General features: G+C 47.5%; 7 protein-coding genes across 7 annotated transcripts; 6 read left to right on the top strand and 1 right to left on the bottom strand.

The window, feature by feature from the left end:
• The first annotated feature begins 698 nt into the window (after positions 1–698).
• Positions 699–1473, top strand: HETIRDRAFT_143673 (uncharacterized protein). Its single transcript, XM_009553101.1, has 2 exons — positions 699–1320; positions 1389–1473. Exons 1-2 carry the CDS (start codon positions 870–872, stop codon positions 1430–1432), a joined length of 495 nt encoding a protein of 164 aa, XP_009551396.1. The 5' UTR covers positions 699–869; the 3' UTR covers positions 1433–1473.
• Positions 1474–3345: 1872 nt separating this feature from the next.
• HETIRDRAFT_37633 (Metallo peptidase M24B) lies at positions 3346–5541 on the top strand. Its single transcript, XM_009552853.1, has 8 exons — positions 3346–3422; positions 3475–3542; positions 3607–3681; positions 3728–4323; positions 4381–4595; positions 4653–4738; positions 4796–5137; positions 5200–5541. The coding sequence occupies exons 1-8, from the start codon at positions 3410–3412 to the stop codon at positions 5410–5412; spliced, it is 1608 nt and encodes a 535-aa protein (XP_009551148.1). The 5' UTR covers positions 3346–3409; the 3' UTR covers positions 5413–5541.
• Positions 5542–5796: 255 nt separating this feature from the next.
• HETIRDRAFT_436511 (uncharacterized protein) lies at positions 5797–9521 on the top strand. Its single transcript, XM_009553102.1, has 4 exons — positions 5797–5978; positions 6031–6396; positions 6451–6618; positions 8914–9521. Exons 1-4 carry the CDS (start codon positions 5918–5920, stop codon positions 9441–9443), a joined length of 1125 nt encoding a protein of 374 aa, XP_009551397.1. The 5' UTR covers positions 5797–5917; the 3' UTR covers positions 9444–9521.
• A 1507-nt stretch (positions 9522–11028) lies between these two features.
• Positions 11029–11467, top strand: HETIRDRAFT_105966 (uncharacterized protein; the record flags this gene model as incomplete). The annotated part of the gene is made up of 3 exons (XM_009553103.1): positions 11029–11230; positions 11269–11289; positions 11343–11467. 3 exons carry the CDS (start codon positions 11029–11031, stop codon positions 11465–11467), a joined length of 348 nt encoding a protein of 115 aa, XP_009551398.1.
• A 177-nt stretch (positions 11468–11644) lies between these two features.
• HETIRDRAFT_105967 (uncharacterized protein) lies at positions 11645–12000 on the top strand (the record flags this gene model as incomplete). The annotated part of the gene is made up of 2 exons (XM_009553104.1): positions 11645–11891; positions 11939–12000. 2 exons carry the CDS (start codon positions 11645–11647, stop codon positions 11998–12000), a joined length of 309 nt encoding a protein of 102 aa, XP_009551399.1.
• A 4905-nt stretch (positions 12001–16905) lies between these two features.
• On the bottom strand, positions 16906–17079 carry HETIRDRAFT_328808 (uncharacterized protein; the record flags this gene model as incomplete). Its single annotated transcript, XM_009553105.1, has 1 exon — positions 16906–17079. The coding sequence occupies one exon, from the start codon at positions 17077–17079 to the stop codon at positions 16906–16908; it is 174 nt and encodes a 57-aa protein (XP_009551400.1).
• Positions 17080–17545: 466 nt separating this feature from the next.
• On the top strand, positions 17546–17926 carry HETIRDRAFT_174586 (uncharacterized protein; the record flags this gene model as incomplete). The annotated part of the gene is made up of 3 exons (XM_009553106.1): positions 17546–17626; positions 17703–17815; positions 17872–17926. 3 exons carry the CDS (start codon positions 17546–17548, stop codon positions 17924–17926), a joined length of 249 nt encoding a protein of 82 aa, XP_009551401.1.
• Between the last annotated feature and the right edge of the window lie 1903 nt (positions 17927–19829).

Genomic DNA, 19829 nt, shown 5'->3' on the forward strand with positions numbered 1-19829 from the left:
TTGACAGTGAGTGGCCGGCGGCTTGATCTCCGTAGATATAGTCGTGAAATCTCTCTCTAGATCCTACTGCTTTCTCCTGCCACCGCTTGGTGGCAGACTTTGGTTATCATCACCTCTCTCTCTCAAGCTTGTACAAATGATAATCTTGGTTATTCTCATCTGCTCTGGATGCACGTGTGCTTTGTGATGGAATAGAAATTTCTACCACTTAAACACGTTCCGAAGTTAAATAGCTTCGAGCCTGTTGGAAAAAATAATCAGCTCTCAATGAACTGCGACCTCCATGGCAAGGACAAGTTGTCTTCGCTGCCACTGAGAGATAAACACCTGAAGCTGTATGGCTAGTTTCACTAAATTTCGGCATCAGGCAGTTGTTCCCGAGACCATGAGCAGAGTACTGGGCCAAAAATGAGCAGGCCATGTCTGGCAAGAGCAAAGTGGCGTGAGTGGGAGCGAACTTTTTGATTCAATCATGGACAGCATGTGTGTGGACCCGCTTGATTTTGAGGTTGAGATGCATCAATGTAGTAAATACATGAATCCTCGAAGAATGCGACGAATTTGCGGCCGAGGGCGTGACAAAGCATGGTAATAGTAGGATATTGTGTTGAGAGTAAAAAATTGATCTCAGTACACCACCAAGCATCAATATGCCGAAAATTCCGTCAAGGGTCCAATATTGACGAACACGAATATCACCAAGATAGGTGCGCATCTCCGCCCATATTGCATGATCGTTTGTCTGACAACTAGGCTTGATTTGCCACTGAGATCGCTCTGGTGATCATCCTGTCATCACCTACACCAACCAAACCGGCTCCACAGCATCGCAAAGCTGCTCCAAGCTCATCCTCGCATTCCCCCCTGTCATGCATGCCCTCCAAGCTGCTAACCTCGACATTTCCGCTGACGAAACCATCGTGTTCTCTCCTGTCGGGATCACCGAGTATTGGTCAGGTGCCGTGAGCGTTGCAGCCCCCGGTGGCTTCAGGTATGAAGCAGAGACATACGAGGCTGTGGGTCAGCCTTCTGCGTTCGTCCGACTCTTCAACGAGTCATCTGTTGCAACGACATGGTCATGGGGGAAATACAGGGGCAGTCAGACGATGGAAGAGGCGCGGATACTCCTCAAAGAAACGCTTTCCAAAGTCAACAAGGACCCAAGAAATGCGACGGAGTTGCCGCGTCCTGTCACCGATGACGACATCAAGGAGTTTGAGAAGTGGGACTATTTCGCACACTACGATCCGCGAGAGCTACGCGCGGGGTTTTATGGCAAGTTTGATGCATTGCAAGGGAAGCAGAACACGTATTATGCATCTGGATTGAATGGTTTTGAGACCGTCGAGTTTGCAATCCGAGCAGGAAAAGACGTCGTAGACACATACCCTCCCCTATGGCAAACCATCGATCACTTCTTCGTCACGAGTAGAAGAGAGGCGCCTTCGGTTACCTGGTGACTGCGGCACAACCATCACAAGGCTGGCAAAGACGAGCTGACTCCTACAGGTTCCTAGTATATATAAAGGCTGCGTTGGCGCCGTCCGACCGTGAGAAACCAAAATCAGTTACCTACTGCTTCTACGATGCCTTGTATCATCGCGCCAGACATCGCAGATGAGGACTTGTCGGCCTATGTCAACGAGCTTCAGCGCGACGATGGAGGAAACCTAATTCGCAGCACCACGCATGGCTGGAAATTGACTCCGCGCGGCGAGCTAGCTCGACTACAGGTCCTTCCCTGCCCGTCAATCCTTCGACTTCATTCTGACTTCGCATCACAGGCATTCGTAGAGGAAACAAAACAGTATCCTCCTATGGAACAGCTCCCCGCTCGATACGATGCAGCGATCACAAAGACGTCCGCCATCCTAAGCTTCGGTCTCGGTGTCACCTACGATCAGCTCTTAGGATTCGTTAACAAGCGCGACATTCGAGCTCCATGGGCTCCCGATGAACCTATCACTCGTCCCATAGTGGCTTATTTTATGATTATCAGATACCTGAGAACAAAGATTCGCGGCTTGTCACTGTTTTACCGCCGACCTATGTCTCCACACTACGACATGCTACTTGCTCTCTACTCGAATCATTCATTCAGAACATATCAGTATCATGATGAAAGCCAGAGGCGGATCATTGAGATCATGAAGAAGGAGCTGGATATCGACTCGCCTCCGATGTGGTATTGGGACATGGGCTCTGAGATATTCTGAGATCCATTGGCAGTGGGTGGCCCGCGTCTTGATCTCCGTAGGTATGGTCGTGAGATCTCCCTCCAGGTCCTACTGCTTTCTCTCACCACCGCTTGGTGACACACTTTGATTACCATCACCTCTCTCTCTCGCCGCCATGGCCCATTGTCGCCCCGCTTTGTTGTTGCTATCTCTCGTATTGTCGTCTCCTTTTGAGGATCTGTGTATTAACAATCATGGCACATCTCAATTTCATGCTTGTGTACTGCGGGTGTTCTCTTGCCACCATCATTCCTGAGACATGCATTCGTAATGAAGTCAGAAAATGCATAGAAGTTTAGGCCTACTATCGTTGCACCGGAGTTGCAAAAAAATTCTTTGTAGCATCTTAAATTGGGTTCTCTCTCGCTCCAAATTTTCATGGTACCTGTGGAAGCTTCTTAAAATGTATCTTATTATTTTTTTCATATTTTTGAGCAAACTCAAAGAATTATTGTGATATGATTGAGAAGGGGTGTCCGAAAACGAGCAAATCTTGGGAGTTGCAAATCTTGCCGACGAACGGGTCACACGTCATCACGTTTGAACTCGAACTCCGACGGCGCGCACTGCGGAACGACCTACTATGCGGAGATTCAAAGAATGACCAAGCGTCACACGCTCCGAGACTCTCTGTCACTCTGCCTGCCATCGCGCACTGCCCGTCGAAAACAATTTGGTGAAGAGCAGCGGAGCCCTCAAGGTCAGGAAAAATAACTTGAATAATATTAGCGATACCTCTCCATATTCATATTTTTTTTTTTTTGTAATTGAGCTCTAGGATCTGAGAGGTCTTGAGCATCTCTCAGACACCTCTGCCCTAAAAACCATTATTCATTGCCTCCTCACTGCTGCACCTAATTTATGTTCTCGCAAAAACCCTGATACTTGAAAAGTGCTTAAATAAACTCAAGAGTTACTGCGAGGAGCTCGATTTTGAACCTCTCATACCATTTGCAACTCCGGTGCAACGATAGCAGGGCGTGGAAATTCAACCACTGGCTCTGCCAAATGCCGATGCGGCGATGTGCAGTGAATTGGACCTCCGAAAAGAAGTTTGACTTCCGGATTCCTTCCTCCGCCTCACGGCCTCACCGGCTCACCGTCCGCAACGGCTTCCTGAGTCCCTGGGTTGCCTTCGCTTGTTAGCATTCGACATACAGAGCGCAGTCAAGATGGTTTACCCCAGTTCGCATACTGACAGGCTGTGTCAGAGACCACTGACAGATCTGTCATATAGGTCGACAACATGCTACCAAGACGCTAGAGAAGCTAGCGGACCTGCTCTCCGCTGAAGAGAGGGACAAAGTAATATCTACCCTCTTTATCGTCTGGCTTGAACTTACATTCCTCGTCGTGGATCTTGGTTTAGCCCCAGGTTATCCTCCTTGCAGGCGAAGTGACCCCGTATCGAAATGATACCGACAGGGAGATGCCCTATCGGCAGGTAGGACATCGGCCTCGTTTCGTGTCACGATCTAATACCGCTCTAGGAATCTAATTTCTTCTATCTATCGGGATGCACTGTGCCGGCCTCCTACCTTCTTCTCACGACGTCCTCCGCCGCGCTGGAATCGTCCTCGATCACTCTCTTCATACCGAAAGCCGAACCCGTAGACCTCATGTGGTCTGTCCCTCCCCCATCCCTTGATGCCGCACGCGAAATCCACGACGCCTCGTCAGTCCTGCACACATCGGATTTGTCGAAGGCCCTTGTCGACGCCCTCACCGCGTTTCCCGATGCCCTGATACACACGCTCCCTTCCAAGTCACCCCTCTTTCCGGAGCTTCCAGAGGCGCTGATTAAAGCGGCTTCAAAGAGCGCAACCGTGACAGACGCGTACCTTTTGCCCGCACTCCACCGCGCAAGACTTCTCAAAACGGATGAAGAGATAGAGAAGATACGCAAAGCTAACGCGATCAGCTCAAGGGCTCACGAAGTTGTGATGCGCGTGTTGGGGAATGGAGTGCGGGGCTTAGAGAAGGGGGCAGGAGCAGGGGTTGACAGGCCTCTTCTGCCTAGCGAGTGGCTGATCGAGAAAGAGGCGGAGGCAGAAGCCATCTTCGTCGCATCATGCAGACGCGAAGGGTGCGTCTTGCTTTTGGCACTCATTTTCGGATTCTATAAACTCTCTTTACCTTGCAGCGCCGTCCACCAAGCGTATCTCCCGATCGTCGCAGCCTCGACTCGCGCTTCGACCCTTCACTATTGCTGTAATGATAAAGAGTTTGCCTGGGGACCTGTGAAACCTCACGATCATCACAACAAGAACGACTTTGCCCATGGCAGCGCACGTGATTTGCAGCCCCAGGTTCTGCTCATTGATGCAGGCTGTGAATGGGAGTGCTATGCCTCAGACAGTGCGTTCTTTATCCATCATTTGCATATTGACTTTGACCACAGAGGTATCATGGTAGTTACACGCACTATGCCTGTTGGGAATGGCGGCAAATTTACGCCAGAGGCCAAGGCAATCTATGAGCTTGTTCTCGAGATGCAGAAGGTAACGACACGGCTGCTCGATCACTTCGACAAGGACATCTGATGTATCATTTTTCAGCTCTCGATGGCACTCCTCAGGCCCGGCTTGCACTGGGATGCTGTGCAATTGCTCTGCCATCGTACTCTCGTTCAGGGATTCCAACGTCTAGGTATATTCAAGTCCCCCAATTCCCCCGGATCAGGATCTTGGAATTCCGAGGAGGCGATCCTGGCGTCCGGTGTTAGCAGCGCGTTCTTCCCGCACGGGCTTGGCCACTCGCTTGGGATGGACGTGCACGACGTGCCCAGCGCTAGCAAGCCAGATGTAAATCACACTATCGACAAAGGGGTCGCGCTTGGCCATGAGAATTTCTACACATATCTCAGGTTGCGACTGCCGCTAGAGGCAGGGATGGTCGTTGTACGTGCTTCCCAATTTGCTTGCTTGGGACTGTAGATCTGAACGTTGTCCGTCTCCGACAGACTGTCGAGCCGGGGTGCTATTTCTCGCCACACCTCCTGGCACCCGTGCGCGACTCGAAGCACATCGACCATGAAGTGCTTAAGCGTTACGAGAGCGTGGGTGGCGTGCGGATTGAGGACGTCGTCGTAATCACGAAAGTCGGATACGAAAATCTGACCACGGTCAAGAGCGATGTCGAATGGATTGAAGGGGTGTGTTCGGGAAAGCTTTAAGGCTTGTATGTAAAATTGTTTTCCAGTTGACCGCGCAGAAGATGATGAAGTGTACGAACACAAGGTGAGAGGGCGTGCTGCATTAGGCCTTAGGGCTCGGAGCTGAATAAGAAAGCCAGTTTCCCGGTGTTTGCGTCTGCGTTGCTCCCGCTCAAAAAACCACCATATGTGGCTCCTGGCAACTCTGAACCAAGCCTATGCTTGTCTCATTCTAACTTCTCTCTTCCAAAAGTGTCGGTGATGTTTGCTCGTCCCACTTTTAGAAGCGCTCGGAACATCCGCGTGACGGAAGGTCTCGGAGTTGAAAGTGTATCAGTCGATCACGGGGCCATTCTTGTCTCCATGATTGAACACGGTGGGCCACCGTGGTTACCAGCTCGTCATGTCGACTTTGAACGATGTCCGCGCAGAACTTTCTGCGTTATGCCAAAGCAGAAAGCAGGAATCTTTAGGGATTCACACAGTCACATTCCAACCACTTCGTTCTCGCGTCAGCGAGGACCGTATGGTGACAGAAGAATGGAATATACTGGAACAAAGATGGCTATTTGTGGCAGTGCTAGATGGTATAACGGGCTATATGTGTTTTGATATTCAACTCATAACTCTGTCTACTAGGTCACGGAGGAACTGCCGCCGTAGAGCATACAGTAAACGTATTACCAACACGTGTCCGCGCAGCATTACATCTCCTCATTCAACATCATCTACAAGGCAAACTAGACCGCCGTAATAATGGGGATGGACAGCTTGTGTCTGTCATGTTACGCGAAGAGATCGAAAAATATGACAGGAGCATAGGCGAAGCTGTGAAGAGCATATGTCGCAAGCCGCATCGTCTCGCGGAGGAGGCTGCTCGGACGTTGATCGATGAACACTTAGAGATCTTGCAACGTGCTTACAGTGGTACGACCCTTTCCGCCGTGCTGGTAAACATCAGCGAACGACTTATGTGGGCTGTGGGTGTTGGCGACTCCACCGTTGGTGAGTATTGAGTGTCTGTGCAAATGCTATACTTACACATCAGAGGCTTTGCAGCGCTCAGTACACTAGGCATTGACGGAAGGCGCAGTTTTGAGCGACTGGCTGACCTGCATTCTCCGAAGAATCCTTTGGAGTACTTTCGGGTGGCCATGGCGCATCCGGCGACTGAAAAGGAGGTCTTGATTGAGGACCGGCTCCTTGGATCCCTTGCCATGACAAGAGGTCAGTGTGGGCTTTCAGATTCTTGCTATGTGTCAACATACCTTGCTCACTACCTATCTGGATAGCTATTGGAGATTTTGAGCTTAAGCTTCGTCGAACGTATTTGAGTCACCTACTCCGTTTCGTGCCCACTACTTCCACGACGCCTCCTGAAGAAGTGATTCCACGAATCATGACGCCACCTTACCTGATTGTGGAACCATCAGTGCGCTTTATTGACCTGCAGCTCTACAGCACAGCCAAGCCTATTGTCATGCTATACTCCGACGGTGTCGACTGTCTCGTCGATGGATATGCCAACTTTAGCCCAGATATGCACCGAAAATCGAATCCTTGTCAGGTCGTTGCCGCTCTTCTCCAAGACAGTGTCGATCCATTTGTCGAAGAAGCGCTTGAACACAAGGTGGAATTGCGATGGACTGGTCCAAATGGAAATAAGGCTGTCGATGTTCTCGGCAACCTCTTGGGAGGTACGAACGTGGACAAATTGAAGATGGTCATGGATCAGGATATCCTGGTTGATAGGACCGCAACGTCCGGTTTCTATATTGACGATGTTTCCATCATCATTTTTGAAGTGTCAAAAGCAATCTGACGTGACCGCTCATACTAGCACTGATGTACGCCTTGACCCTGTCATTATGTAGCTCATTCAGCTTCAGCTTCTTTATTTCCAAGCCCGATCTCGGCTTCTACTTGAGTGCGATTAGACATTACCCTTGTTGAATATCTCTCTCCAGATCTCTTGATGTCGGTGAGGTTGACCTCGAGCACAACACGTGGCCGGATTTCTCCGGGCAGCGGTGGGAACAGCTGAAACTCGATGTGCTCGTAACGCACATGGCTGATAAGGGCGCCTGGTCGAGTGGCCGTGGCGCCAGCAAAAATAAGATTCGCGGCAAGCTGTAGGCGTAAGCGCTCGCGCGCAAAGACCTCTTCATCGCGTATCGAGGGCCGCCTATTGATTCCTATGTGGAGGGTTAGTCCGTATTTAAATTCCTGCGCAAAATTTGTACAAAAAGGATTCGAAAAAATCAATGACCACATACCTTTGGAGATGACCCTGCTATGACTGAAATCGGCCACTTGTCCGTATTACGAGAAGACCATGTGCTGTGAAAATGTTACCTATTGTTCAGTAGTAAAGTAGACGTGCAACGTTCGCGGTGTCAATGCATCAACGCGTCAACGTTGAACTGGCGAGACCCTGTGAGACAGTTGTGAGACCTGCTCGGAAGTCCCCGGCAGTTCCCAACATGTCGGAAGCGTTCCGGAGCCAAACACCGCCAACAGTCGTCGATGTTTACTACTTGTCTACTGCTCAGCGCTCACTGCTCAAGCGCTCAAGCATCAAGCCATTCTTTGCCCATTCACTCAAGATCGAGTGAGCTACTCTGGGTATCATGTCGACTCTAGATGAGCTTCGTGCAAACCTTGCCGCAGTCTACACAGATAGAAAGCTAGACGCTTTGGGAATCCACGCCGTCACATTCCAACCGCTTCGATCGCGCATCAGCGAAGATCGTTTGGTGACGGAAGAATGGAACATACTGGGACAACAGTGGCTCTTTCTAGCAGTCCTAGATGGTATACTGGTCAATCTGCGTTTTTAGATGCAACTAATACTCATGGCTTTCTCTCTAGGTCACGGAGGAACTGCCGCAGTCCAGCATACGGTAAACATATTACCAACACGTATCCGCACAGCGTTGCATCTCCTCATTCAGCACCACTTACGAGGCCGACTAGACCGCAGTAATTCTGGGAATGGGGCACTTGTTTCTATGATGCTACGAGAAGAAATAGAGAAGTTCGACAGAAGTATAGGCGAAGTTCTAAAGAGCATATGTCGCAAGCCGCATCGTCTTACGGAGGATGCTGCTCGGGTATTGATCCAAGAACACATGGAAGTCTTGCAACGTGCTCACAGTGGTACGACCCTTGCCGCTGTCCTGGTGAACGTCAGTGAACAGCTTATGTGGGCTGTGGGCGTTGGCGACTCCACCGTTGGTGCGTATTGAGTGTCCGTGTGAAAGCTATACTCACACATGAGAGTGTTTGCAGCACTTAGTACACTGGGCACTGACGGAAAGCGTAGCTTTGAGCGACTGGCTGACCTGCATTCTCCGAAGAATCCTTTGGAGTACTTTCGGGTGGCCATGGCACATCCGGCGACTGAAAAAGAGGTATTGATCGAGGACCGGCTACTAGGTTCCCTTGCCATGACAAGAGGTTAGTAGGGTCCCTCGTAACATCATCCAGTGAACATGCTTTACTCACCACTCACCCGAGCAGCCATCGGGAATTTCAAGTTCAAATTTCATCAAGCATATCTGAGTCACCTTCTCCGTTTCTTGCCCACTACTGCTCAGACGCCTCCCGAAAAAGTGATCCCGCGGATCATGACACCACCTTACCTGATCGTGGAACCATCAGTGCGCTTTATTGACCTGGAGCTCTACAGCACAGCCAAGCCTATTGTCATGCTATACTCCGACGGTGTCGACTGTCTCGTTGATGGATATTCCAACTTCAGCCCAGATATGTGCAGAAAATCAAATCCTTGTCAGGTCGTTGCCGCTCTTCTCCAAGACAGTGTCGATCCATTTGTCGAGGAGGCGCTTGAACACAAGGTGGAATTGCGATGGACTGGTCCAAATGGAAATAAGGCTGTCGATGTTCTCGGCAATCTCGTGGGAGGTACGAATGTGGACAAATTGAAGATGGTAATGGATCAGGAGATCTTGGCTGATACAACCGAACAGCCCAGTTTCTATATTGACGACGTTTCCATCATTATCTTCGAAGTGTCCAAAACATCCTGACATAGCCGTTCCAATTAGTACTGATGTACTTACCACAGGTTTTTCACAGTGTTCTCAATTTCTAAACTCGCTTCTGTCTCTTTTTTTTTCGTGCGGGAACCAGGTTTCGGCTACACTCAGTCGTGAGAATGCACTTGCTTCCTATGTTGTCATTGAAGATCACTGGGGAAGCCAGACTTCGCATCCGGTAGGACATTTTCACTCAACTCGACTGGTTAGTTTCGAAAGTTGGATCTGTTGACAGAATGTATCAGCTTCAGCAATGTTCCGCCTATAAGAAAGGGTGACATTTACTTAGATGTTTTACAGGACGCGAGGGCCGAGAATAACAGCTTTCTACAATAGTTCACGGAGATCAGTAAGTATAGCGACCACGTTTGCCTTTAGTTGCCCCTTTTCCACGTTCGCAAAACCTCGATTTACAACAGGCTAACTTATTTCCAAAATACAGAATGAACTGCCACAAGATTCCTTTGGGCATGACTGATGCTTACACTGTGAGGAATCATCGCATGCTCGAGACGGAATTCCTGAAATCATGGGACTGATGCTACTTCGCCTCGGGTATAGCCCAGTCGAGCACAGTTGGACATCATCTGCGTTCTGAAGATCCGTGCCTTGTGTCTTCTGAATCTTATTCACACCTATCCAGCCCTCAAGGACTTGATCCTGCGGCATCTGATTCACACACGCCATTTACCATCCCGACGCCTCTGATCTTGGGCGATTTCCACAGCGGTCCTTCTAGAGCCTGAGAGCTCTTGTTCCGCCGTGAAAGTCATCCACCGCATGGAACTACGCCTGATCACGGCCGTCAGGACTCAGGCGCAGAAGATCCTCGCGCGATAGGGCTACATCTCTCCGACCAACGTATCCAAGGCTGGAACAGATCGCTTAAATCAAGGTCCCGCGGTTCTGAATGTCAGCCTTCTTTCTTGTGACTCTGAACACCCCCTATCAGTCCTTTTGATCGCATGCTTCGTAGCGCTCACCACGTTGCAGCTGACCGAGATCGCAGCAGCGGGCGTCGTGGGAGATTGTGGTGAGTTCATGACTCGCCAGTATTATTTTCGTTGTTGATCAAACTCATCAGAGCTATCAGTGGGTGTCGAATTCTCGGAGCCAGATGTCGTTTCCCAGCGTTTGCGTATGAACGCTTATGAAGGATCCTAGAGAACCAAAGAAGCCCATCAAGATTAGGTTGAACATCGGACTAGTTGAGTAACCCATGATGCTCAGTCTCACACCATCGTCTCTCTGCGCTCGAGGGCCTCACTCGCGGCAGCCTATCTCATCAAGTACAATCTTGAGGCATATCGCTACTGGATGACGCTCGCAAGAGGCTAGCGAACATCTACACGAGCACAAAGTTGGATTCCCTAGGTATCCACACAGTCACGTTCCAGTCACTTCAGTCGCGCATCAGCGAGGATCGTATTGTGACGGAAGAGTAGGATATACAAGGACAGAACTAGACATTCTTAGCAGTTCTTGATGGTAGAAGATCAACGTTCTTGCTTAGATCACCCGCGTGAACCTTATTCACTCTTCAGGTCACGGCGGTACTGCCACTGTCGAGTATGCAATGAACGAACTGCCGCTGCAAATCCGCACCGCATTGCACCTACTCATTCAGGATCATCTACATGGTCGACTGGACCGCAGAAACATAGGACTTGGAGAGCAGGTGTCTCTCACACTCCGACAGGAGATAGAGCGATTTGACCTGACCATTGGCAAAGCCGTGAAGAATCCTTGTCGCAAGCCCTATAAACTCTCGCAGCCGCGTTTGTGAATGTCGAGGAAAAGTTCATATGGGCCGTAGGCGTTGGCGACTCGACCGTAGGTGAGTATCTCTGTTTACGCGCGTATGATACTCGCTCATCTTTTCTTTCGCAGCATTGACTACTGCCGGTGGGGATGGCAAGCCAAGCTGCCAGCGACTGACTGATGTACACTCCCCGAAGACTCCCTCGGAATACTTTCGTGTCGCAATGACACATCCAGCCGCCGAAGAGTCTTAGCTGACGATCGTGTACTCGGGTTTCTTGCAATGACCAGAGGTCAGTGTCATCTTTCAAAAATTCACCGGGCCACAGTCACTCTCGCTCATTTCGGAATATGGCCTCCCTATCTGATCAGCCATCGGCGATTTCTCGCTAAAGTATCATCGAACATTTCTCAGTCACCTTTTCCGTTACATGCCTACTACCTTCTCAACACCTCTCGAGACTGTGATCCCACGAATCAAGACGCCTCCCTATCTCATAGTGAAGCCATCAGTTAAGTTTATCGACCTCCGACCTTACTCGGAAGCCAAGCCGACCATCATGCTATTCACCGACGGCGTTGACTGCCTGATCGATGGATATTTCAACTTCACCCTAGGAGAAAACAGTGGAGGCAACCCTAAATTGTTGTCGCTCTCCTGCAGGACGGGATCGACCCGTATGTGGAGGAGACCCTGGGCCATAAAGTGGATTTGAAGTGGACAGGTCCCGACGGAAATAAGGCTGTCGATGTGCTGGCGAACCTTGTAGGTGGTATGGACGTGTAAAAGCTGGAGATGGTCATGAACCAGGAGCTATTGGCTGATAATAGTGCATCGCCTGGATTTTACATCGACGACACGTCCATAGTCATTTTCGAAGTATTCAAAGTTACATCTCAATAAATTTAGTCAGAAATGATGACATTGCTGCACCACATAGCAGATCACCACACTATCACCACCTACCCTTTTGATGCCCAGACATAGAAGAGCAGTTTCCGAAACGGGATTCTGTAACAGCCGCTGCGTTTGGTGTCGGAATTTCCACAGACCATGCTAAACTTGGACGGCAACGAGCACGGCTAGCATTCACCCAATTTCTCTCCTAATCACAGGAAGCTGACTCCAACAAGATGATGAAAAGGAAGAGCATCTTCGAAATATACGATCGACCCACAAGCCTTCATGCTGCAAGCTTCAAGCTTCGACCAGGTGCTTCGAAGGCCGTTGTCTTCCACCGTCTAGCGTCAATCAATGATATTGCCATTGACCAATGAACTCCATCCTTCTCGCACAGGACATATGAGCCCTTTGCGCCGCATCAATTTGTTTCTTAGGATCTAGAAGGCTGAACAGCGGGTTCCTGAGAAGTACTATGAAGAGAGGAAGAGAGCACCTTCTAGCGCCATGCTCTCTGATCTCAATCTGACGATTGAAGGTAACTCAGCTCTGGGCCCTCACCCCATTCCAATTACCTTCCCTGAGCGTGCGCTATCATGACAGTTGATACCTGGGATTGACAAGAACAAGCATACATCGATCGTGACGTATTCTTTACCATGATTCGCAGCGCCCACCGTCTTCGATCGGTATGATGATAATCAAAATCTTCAGAAGATACCAGGCGTCTGCGCTGTAAAGAGTCGATCAGCTTAGGCTTCAGATGTCAGGACATCTCCATGTTTGGGAAGCTACGTGATTCAGAAAGGCCGGACGCTTGAATTTGTTTCAGGATGTAGTCGGAAAGGCCATCCTCCGAGCCACTGGCGCACAAAGCGTCGTCTGACCAGGTTCTGCGAGGCTTTGCGTACGATACCTGTCTAGTATCAAATGATTCCGTTAACGGCGACGTGTTGGTGCTTCGAAAGGTCCGTTTGCACCATCTCACCCAGTGTTGATGTCTCAACGTTCTGTGTAGCGCCGGGGCCGCCACAGAAGGGGCACATTGACGCGGGCATCGACATCAGTGTCGGACTTCGTGAAGACCGCGGCGTCGTCATTTACCGGGGAGACATGTCGCGCGCAAGAGGAAGGGTGGGTGGAGAGCCAGGCGACAGAATGGAATGCTTGACCATGACGTGAGCTCATAATGGAGGCACCGTTCGAAGGCGCGTGGATTGTAGCACCAGCTTTATCCTTGTGCTCCGCAATCAGCCGCAGAAGTTCCAGGGATGCGCAGCACTTCAGTGGCGAAACCAGCCTTATGAGGTGTAAGACTTCACGCGGGCGAGCTATCGCAAACAAGCCCGAGTGCATGCTTGACTACATGGTGATTATGACGCACTTGAACGTCGCCAGGAGTACGATTGTGCTGATCGGGAACACAGACACGGTGTGATCGCGACAGACGGAGATGAGGGGATGATGACAGCCAGGAGCGAATGAGATAGGATAGGTCAAGGGGTTTACTCAGGAGACGTTGTTGCTGGTAATACATCGTTGTCGTTCTGGGGGCTGGCTGCTTCAAGGTTAGGGGTCCCCACTGTCACCAGACTCCATTCTGCGGCGAATAGAGCACGGAGGTTACCTATTGACCCTGTCCGCGCCGTGACAGGCGCTCATCGACGGCTCTGCATAATGACATAGTCGGTGAGGCAGTCAGTGTGTTAAGAGTCCGATCGGAACATGTTCGCAACGTGGTGGGTACGCGTGCATATATTGGCTTATGAGGTCACCAATCGACGGTCAGGCCCAGTGAGAATCCCCCCACGGCTGAGAGGACGAGGTAGGAAGCTTTACACGGAAATGTGACCAGGTGGGAGCTGGTAGGAAAAAAGAGATTTTGCTGCCAAAACTTCTGAAAGAACTGAGAAACTATACAGAATCTTCTGATTTCTTCAACCTTCTGTATTTCTGAATCGTTTTCTCCGTCGCAGACTTTTTTATTTCTTATCATGTGACCCGTGCGACTGGGCGCGACTCGCGTCTGTGTTGTCCTCGCGCGCTCGCTGGCGCTCTAAGTACGAGTGCCCGCAACTATTATATTTACATTACATACACAATCATTAGTGGGTAGCAGAGGGACTATTCAATAGATGTGCAAGTAAAGAAATGAAAAGTCAAAAAACATGTGGAACTTACATATGTGCACGGCAGGCACACGTCAGCAGCTCCTGCGAATGAGATGTGTTGCAGGCTAGCTTCACACTGGTTGGGCACTGAAGATGAGTTATGGCCAGCATCTACACGTCGAGGCTGAGCAGCCAACAAACAACGTCTGCAGCCTGAAGGTCGAGGCCAAGGTAAAGGGTGCATGCGAGGAGGGGTGGGACATCGAGGTTGAGTGCGATGGGGTGGGTGTCTCGGAATTAGGTGTGTATAAGGTGGATTAGTGCATGAACCTGGGCTGCATACATCTGGAAAACCACCCCCTTGTATTAAGCTCTAATTAGCTATAATTAACACTCTACTATACTGAATTATCAAAGATTAGGATTAGACATTTTTAGCTTACCCCCCCTCTAAACCTGTTCTAATTAGACATAATTTTCCTAGAATAGGAATTATTAGGATTGATTATAACTTGAAATTTCGGAAAAATCATAATAAATCAAGCATCACAATTCTCATAGCCTTCTTATAGAGTCATGTCTATTAGAGCACTCATTAAATACCTAAACACAGAATATACCTTATAACAAACTTGCCTTTTGCCAGAGTTGAACCAACAACCTCATGTATGCAAGCACCCGGGACAGATACTCTAAGCCACTAAGCCACAAGGTCTAATATATAAACTTGGTAATCTAAATAAGTAGACATGATATAGGCAACCTCAATATCTCTGATTTTATTTAACATTTATCTTTCCTCTATCTTATAAATAAATAGGTCAATAAATACCTAAAAAGTCAGGTCTTTCAGGATTTAGTTTAAACACCCAGCTAAGAAGATAATAAACCAATGGAAAATTGATAATACACTTTATATAGGATAAAAACAAATTATGGCACTTATACAATTTGGACTGAGAATGTGTAAAACTATGATTGAGTCTAATATTCAATGGGACTTTACTAGTATAGACAATGCTACCTGAATTTGCAAATTTGATTAAAAACATGATTATAAATAATTAAGATCCAATAAGAGAGAGGGGTCTCCCAAACAGCCACTAGTGAGGTAGAGGGTGGGGACAAGAGTATATGTATGGCATGCCTATATATAAATAAGCACAAGATTGTTGAAGGTGATCTTAATATGCTTAATACATATATTTCCTATATGGCAGGCAAATATATCATTCTGGAACCACATACCAATATGACTGTCTTTTCCACAGCCTAATAACTAGAGGAAAACACCAAGTTTGAGCATCTTCTGTATAACAAGGCAATGAACAATATAAATAGTGCTCAAAATTGTAATATCAATAGTGATGATGATTGTGTGCTGCACAAGACAGTATTAATCACTGTACTAATAGACAAGGTCTACAAGGCTGCATATAGCATATCCTTAAGCCCAACTTGCATGTTGTGTCCTGTAATGACCAGTAGCGGGCATTGGCTAACAATGACCACTTTAATGATCTTGTATGCAAGGCCAAGGTCTTCATAGCCTCTTGTGGCAGCTGCCAAGCTGCCAATAAAGTGGCTAGGGGCATCAATGCACATTTCTCTCTTTCTATGTCCCTTTTAAAGGCAGCTAGAAAGTCAGCAAAAGAGCTACAGAATCATGGTGCTGGCATATATGAAGGAGAGTAATGTGCTAAAATAGTATAGAATGTGCCACATTTTTATTTTCTCACTAATAGAGCAGTAGTACTTACTATTTCCTACTGCTAATTAAAGACTTCTTAGTATAGAATTAGTGCTAATATCATGAAATTAGAAACCAATCCAATGCTCACAATGTGTTGCTCCCAATTAGGAAATTAGACACTTTTGGATGCTATTAACACTTTTAGATACTTTTAGACACTATTAGATATAATCTGGAGCTAATACAAGGGGGTGGTTTTCCAGATGTAGACTTGAAGGAGAATGTACACAGCTCAAAGGAATGTGTGGAGGTGTAGAGGATAGAGGAAGTGGCAGTGGGCGATGTGGGTAACTGGGAGGTTGACCCAGACTTGCACACAGAAGAGAGTGTATGAAATAACAGTAAAACAGTGTCGCCCTGCACCTTGCTAGTGCTGAAGGGTATCTGTGGGCCAAACATAGGGAAGGAGGTAGAGATGGGGTGGGGATAGAGTGCATGAAGGAGGGCAATAACAGTGGCAAGATAATCTGAAGAAAATGTTAAGTTCTATGGCTAGCAAAGTAATAATGTACCTATGGCTAAAAATTTCACAAGACCAAGGGCTTGATATTGGTCTGACACTTGAGATAACTAGACATCTCATGCACCATCTGATTGATCTTGCAAAGGGTGAGCATCCTGGCTCATAGTGCACCAGGCATTGTAGGAATAGGTGTTATCATAGATAATATTGGAGGCAATCATGAATGCTGAAATAAATAAATGGTGGCCTTAGGAGCCTTTGGTGGTGGGGAAGTGGGCCTTGAGTTACTGGAGGAGGTAGAGGGAGGTGATGGTGATGGCAATTTGGAGTCATTTCTAATGGAGGGCATATGCAAAGAAGTGGTTCAGTGGCAAGGGGGGGTGGAGGTGGCAGAGAGGGACAAGAGTGTATTGGGGCACACAAAGAGATGTGAGATAAACCAAGCACTTACCTTTGCTATGTGCTCAGTTGGTTGGCACATATGGAGGCAGGCATTTGATTAATGGGTGGCATGAGATGAATACAGGGAAAAGCCTGGCTAACAAGCAACATGGCTGTGGCTTGTGAAGGGGAGTGGTATGGCAGAGACAACTTAGGAGCTTGTAGGTTATCATGGCTATGTGACACATGCGTAGCATTTGTGATGCCTTACAACTTCTGCTAGTACACCCTTTGCATGGTTGTGCACTCTCAATATATGCACTAGCAAGCATTTTTTATTACCTCACACATAGAGCCAGACTCTTGCATCATATACAAGTGTCCTGCTTGTTTGCTGCGAGGCCCTGGTGGCAAGCATGTTACCAGATTGACCTGGTACTCATACCTCCAGCAGCAACTGATTCACAATGCAAGACCCTCTGTTGGACCCTCCACATCAAACGGGACATCAAATGATGACAGCTTAGAGCATTGAGACAAGAGAAGGAAGACTGCTGGTGCCTTCAATATGTGTGCAGAGTCTCCAAGAGAACAAGGGAATTTGGTGTGTCTTTCTTTTCCCCTAATTGTTCCCTTTGTTTTTTTGACCAAAAAAACAATACATTCTCTTTTTATCTATATGGGCTATTGAGGATCTACTTTTACAGGAAGATTCAGACCCGCATGACCTATCCATTGAGCCATAGCCTCCCGCTCACAGCCCATCTCCACCAGGGCCACACCTGCACTATTCACAGACCCCAGGTCCATTTTTTCTACTTGGACTGATCAATATATTAACCTCCATTGATATTCAGAAATTAAATTACCTAATTTTCAGCTTGAAACAATCCTTGCTGCTGCTTCTGCTGACCATCCATTCCTATTGCTCAGGAACTTGCTCACTTTCATTCAATCTCTCCAGAATGCCACCCTAAACAACAGCAGCCTCCTGTAATTGGTTCTTTAGTGTTTTTGTACCCTTTTGCAATATCACACTGACATGACAGACCCCAATCTATGGTGCTTGATCAAAATGTTCCTTTGCTCATCAACTACTTTTGAGGAGGTTTACACCACCATGCAAGATGCTTGTATGGAACAAAATTTGGACAACTAGATTCTCTTACTAGATCAGGTCAAACAGAAGGTGGCAGAACTTAGTGGAGTCTTGTCTGTGGTGCATGATATGTGCCAAAACTCATGTCTTGCTTATACTGGCCCCTTTACAGACTTTGAATCTTATCTGGAATGTTCATTGTCTTGATACAATCCTCTTAAAGCTGGACAGACTAACAAGAAGATACCTAGGCAACAGTTTCATACCATTTTTCTAGGTCTGCAGCTTCAGGTGCTCAAGCAGTCTGATGACAGCTCTTGTAATGTTGGGCATTGGCATTGCACAACACAGCACATTCTCAACAACTTCATGCTTGATGAGCATGGTAAAAAGGTTATCAACCTTGATTGCTTCAACAACTTCTACTTGGGCTCTGATTATCTTGGCCGGGTTACTAATAGCAATATCACTAAGAATTATTTTGTGGTCATGCTATTGCTTAATGGGTACCAATTATATGAGCACAAGGCTTCTGACTGCTAGATTTATATCTAGATGATCCTAGACCTTTCTCCTGACCTTTGCTACAAGAAAAAGCATATTCTCATCAGTGAGTTTATTCCTAGGCCTAATAATCTGAGAAATCTAGATTCTTTCCTCCATCTTGGTCTCCATTATATCTCAGCACTGTAGAAGAAAGGTCTCCCAGTCTAGGACTTGCTGACTACAACTATTATTATGTTTCTAATTTTTGTTGCTCTTGTGCTTGTGGATGGACCAGGGATTGCTACAGTCAATGGCTTTGTAGGACACCAAGGGATGTATTGCTGTCGACTCTACTATCCAATACAAGGGCAGCATAAACCTGGGGCAACAAAGTATTATCCTGCTCTCCTGAAACCTGATGGTTTCACTATTGCTGGTTGCAATCATAATGATATTAATGTCACCAATCTTTCTGCTATTTCTCAAAAGGAATACTGCATTAATCTGGCCTGGCTTCTGCAATCAAGGATGAATGTGGAGTATGAGTTGTAGCAAAAATTAACTGGGATTGCAAAGCCAAGTATTTTATCTGGACTGTCTTCTAAATTTATTCTAGGCATTCCTTCCATGTTTCCTGCTGACCTCATGCACCTTGTATGCCTCAATCTCACTAAACTCCTTCTCATGCTCTGGACAGGTACTATACATTGCAATCCACTTGACAACCTGCACTCTTGGGATTAAGCTGTCTTGCAGGGTCCTATATAGATGGCCCATAGTCTTGATATTGCTTGCTGCCACTTATTTATTCCTGATCTCTTTGACTGTCCACTGCAAAATCCTGCTAAGAAGATGAACAGTGGGTATAAAGCTTGGGAGAGGATGCTTTATGTTTTTGGTATAGGTCCTGCACTTTTGTGAGGTATTCTACCCAACATCTACTAGCATAACTATTGTCATCTTGTCTATGGCATTTGACTCATTCATCAGTACTCTATCACCTATACCTAGCTTCTTAAAGCTCACCAGCATCTCATGGATTTTTACAAGGGCTTTAAGGAGCTCTATATTTAGCACAAGACCTCACATCTCCATTTTATGTGCCCTTGTATCCATGCTGTCCTTCATATTGCTCCTGAGATACCTCATATTGGACCACCTATCTATCACACTCAGTGGATGATGGAGCAGACTATTGAGAATTTTGGTGAGGAGGTCAAACAACCATCAAATCCATATGAAAATCTTTCTTTGTGTGGTGTTTGGTGCTCTCAGGCTAATGCACTCAAGGCTTTGGTACCTGATTTGGAGCCTGTCAAGCCATCTCTGCCATGTAGATTATAGGTATATGCTGATGGATATATCTTATTGCATGCATGTGATTGTACTGCTTATCTCTTCCCTGCAATTGAACACTGGCAC

The sequence above is a fragment of the Heterobasidion irregulare genome, assembly GCF_000320585.1.
Source record: "Heterobasidion irregulare TC 32-1 unplaced genomic scaffold scaffold_11, whole genome shotgun sequence".
Taxonomy (NCBI): domain Eukaryota; kingdom Fungi; phylum Basidiomycota; class Agaricomycetes; order Russulales; family Bondarzewiaceae; genus Heterobasidion; species Heterobasidion irregulare.